At 57.5% G+C, this 3,159-nt stretch overlaps 1 protein-coding gene across 1 annotated transcript in view; it reads right to left on the bottom strand.

Moving 5' to 3' along the window:
- Positions 1 to 1,503: 1,503 nt before the first annotated feature.
- The window catches only part of APOA1 (apolipoprotein A1), a 2,020-nt gene continuing 364 nt past the window's right edge, over positions 1,504 to 3,159 (bottom strand). Inside the window, exons 3-4 of the mRNA XM_007461851.1 lie at positions 2,890 to 3,043; positions 1,504 to 2,242 (exon numbers count right to left, since the gene is read on the bottom strand). Coding sequence (XP_007461913.1) covers positions 1,642 to 2,242; positions 2,890 to 3,043 — 755 coding nt within the window. The 3' untranslated portion in view covers positions 1,504 to 1,641. The remainder of the gene's footprint in view (positions 2,243 to 2,889; positions 3,044 to 3,159) is intronic.

Here is a 3,159-nt window from a genome sequence, read left to right as displayed (position 1 = left end):
ATAACTGCAGCCTCCTTGAGCAGCTCCCAGCTCTTCCAATGACAAGACTGAGGCTCAGAAAGTTGAAGGCACCTGCCCAATGTCACTGAGTCAGCAAACAGCAGAGCTGGACCTCAAGCCCAGGACAGCTGTCCACATTCTGCTCAGCTGACACAGAAAAAGGCTTCGTTACTCCCATGCCAGGTGTCAAAGGCTCGTTGACAGATCTTGGTGGCGTCAGGACATCCAGCCCCACTGGGAGACGTCTGCTCTCTTTGGAAGTCCACCTGGGCTTCTCTTTGGGCCCAACTTGGCCAGGGATCCCAGCACCCACACCTGGAAAATGTTCTCACCCAAATCTGGGCTTGACGCCTATTGTAGCTCAGGGTGGTTAGGAACTAGAAAAAGCCCACTCCTTTGTCCAAGAGCTGTTAAGATACACTGGAGGTAGAGGAGGGGTAGATTTTCCAGCACCAGGGCAAAAGGCCCTGAGCGGAGAGGGAAGGGAAGGCTCCACGAATGCACTGCCCAGATCTTTGCAGGTCTGTGAAGCCACAAGCATGCACATGGGGGTGTGCATACCTGAGTGTGAAGAGGGGCCGGCTGTAAACAGTCAAGTCCATATGAACTTGAATGCCTGGCCACAAACTTATTTTTTTCTTTTTAATAATCATGGATGCTCAGGAGCACGTAGGTCTGAAAGGGGGCAAATCTAGACCACCCTGCTCTACAAAACCCCCGAAGTGACTTCACATCTCCAAGCTCCAGCTTCTGCATCCATACCATCGATTTCATGGCAGTCTCCCCAGGACCTGGGGAAGGATGCAGTAAGATGATGGATATGAAAACACTTTGGAGATTAAAATGTGCTAGTTACCTGCAAGAGGTGGTGACTATTTTTCTGACTCAGGCCAGAAAAAGAGGGGCTGGCAGGGCTGGAGCCCCAAGGATGGGGCTGGCACAGCTGAGCCCGAGGAAACAGCGGCTGTTCCCAGGCAGGGTGGGAGTGTGAGGAACAGCACGAGGCCCTTGTGAAAAAGAAAAAGGGACGTGTTTGTTATTTTTTGCATTAATAAAGGATGAAGGAGCAAGTGCCAAGCCCTTCCTTTGAACCTGCCCAAATCCTTCAAGTTCCAGTGGCTCGTTGCGGTCGGTCGGCCTCACCTGCCCTAGAGTAGGAGGGCTGGGGGAGGCTCCTGTCCTCTGCGCACGGGAAACGCTGGGGACAGGGAACCCACTCCTCCCAGCAAAGCCACTACTTCTTGCTTGAGGCCCTTTCAGGGCACCTGCGCTGGATTATCTGTCGCTTTGCCTGGTCCTCTATTATTTCCTTTCTGTCCCCACTCTTGAGCCCCCTGGCCAAGCAGGTCTTCGAGCATTAAGGCCATGAGAGGCCCCAGTTCAGAGCTGATGACTCCACTGGGAAATCAACAGGTGTCCCTGCCCTCTGGCCACGCCCACCTGGAGTCCCCTCCAGCGTCACTCCCCCCACCCCCCAACCTCATTCTCCCCAAAGAGAATTTCTTGGCTTTTGGAGAACTCTTTATTGTTTAAAAATCATCATCGAAGCTTCAAAAAAGCATACAACCCATCACACCCTTCCCGCTCCGAAAATGTTTATTCTAAGAAATTGAACTGATGGTGAGGGGAGCCCAAGACATCTCATTGGGCATTCAGCTTCTTGGAGGCCTCGTCGATGGCGGCCAGGATGCTGACCTTGAGGCTCTCCAGCACGGGCATTAGGCCCTGGCGGAGGTCCTCCAGCGCGGGCTTGGCCTTCTCGCCCAGCGCTTTCAGCTGCTCGCTGGCCTTGGCGTGGTACTCGGCCAGGCTGCTGCCGCTCTCCTTGAGCACCTCGAAGCGGGCGGCCATGCGCTGGCGCAGGTCATCGCTGTAGGGCGCCAGCTGCTGCCGCAGGGTCTCCACGTGGGCGCGCGCTCGGTCGCGCATCTCCTCGGCCAGCGGGGTCAGCTTGTCCTGCAGCTCCTGCACCTTCTGGCGCGCGCCCTCGCGCAACTCCTCGCCCAGCGGCGCCACCTTCTGGCGGTAGATCTGCAGCTCCTCCTGCCACTTCTTCTGGAATTCGTCCAGGTAGGGCTGCACCTTCTGCTTCACGTCTTCCAGGTCCTTTTTCATCTCCTGTCTCAGCGACTCTGTCTCCTTTTCCAGGTTGTCCCAGAACTCCTGGGTCACCGGGCCCAGCTGTTCGCGCACTTTGGCAAACGTGCTGGTCAGGCTGTCCCAGTTGTCCAGGAGTTTCAGGCTGAGTGGGGAGAGAGAAGAGGGCTCAGGGAAGGCCTCCCAGGCACCCCGGCGCCCCCCGGAGCTGCAGCCCAGCGCCCCTGCTTACCTGGGGTGACACCTGGACACACCTGTCCCTGAAGGTGCGGTAGCTGGGGGCAGACCCTCAGCCTGGCTTCTCCCATCCATGATCTCCCCCCCATCCCGCCCCCCACTCCCACTGCATCCCACTGACCAGATGGACAGAGGAGCTAGAAAGAGACAGAGCTGGTTTTGGTACCCAGTCCTATCTGTCCCCGAAGCCGGGCCTTTTAAGGACCTAGTCTCCACCCTTCCAGCCCATTCTCCTCTCTGAAGACAGCCATCCTGTTGCTGGCCGGAGCCAAGGAGGGAGTTAAGAAGGGAGTTAAGGACAGGAAGGGGCTTGTTGCACCTGCAGGCAGAGCGCGGTGTCGTGAATACTGACCCGGCAGCACTGGTCTGCCCCCTGCTAGGGGGCTGTGACCCTGCGTGGGGATCCCACTTCTGTCTTCCATCCAGGTCTTCTATGGGGCCCATCAAATAGCAGGTGGGGATTCGGCCAGTCCGGCTGCTTCTTCCCACAGGCCTCCCCACCCCCAGCACCGGCACCCCCTACCCCTGCCCCAGGCCCCCAGGCTGGGTCCTTACTTGAGCTGTTTTCCCAAAGCAGAGGCTTCAAATTGGGCCACATAGTCTCTGCCACTGTCTTTGATTGCATCCACGTACACGGTGGCAAAATCCTTCACCCGATCCCAGGATGACTGGGGGTCATCTTGCTGCCAGAAATGCCGAGCCTGGCTCCCTGGAGGTGAGAGGGGAGACCCAGATCAGGCCAGCTCTGGACCGGGATCTGACCTGAAATGCTAGGCAGGGGAGAAGGGAGTGAGGGAGAAATTCTGCTCCCCGTGCCCAGGAGGG

This window comes from Lipotes vexillifer, unplaced genomic scaffold (assembly GCF_000442215.2).
Source record: "Lipotes vexillifer unplaced genomic scaffold, Lipotes_vexillifer_v1.1 scaffold931, whole genome shotgun sequence".
Classification (NCBI taxonomy): Eukaryota; Metazoa; Chordata; class Mammalia; order Artiodactyla; family Lipotidae; genus Lipotes; species Lipotes vexillifer.
The sequence above is the reverse complement of the archived record's forward strand: the minus strand, read 5'-3'. Positions and strand labels throughout refer to the sequence as shown.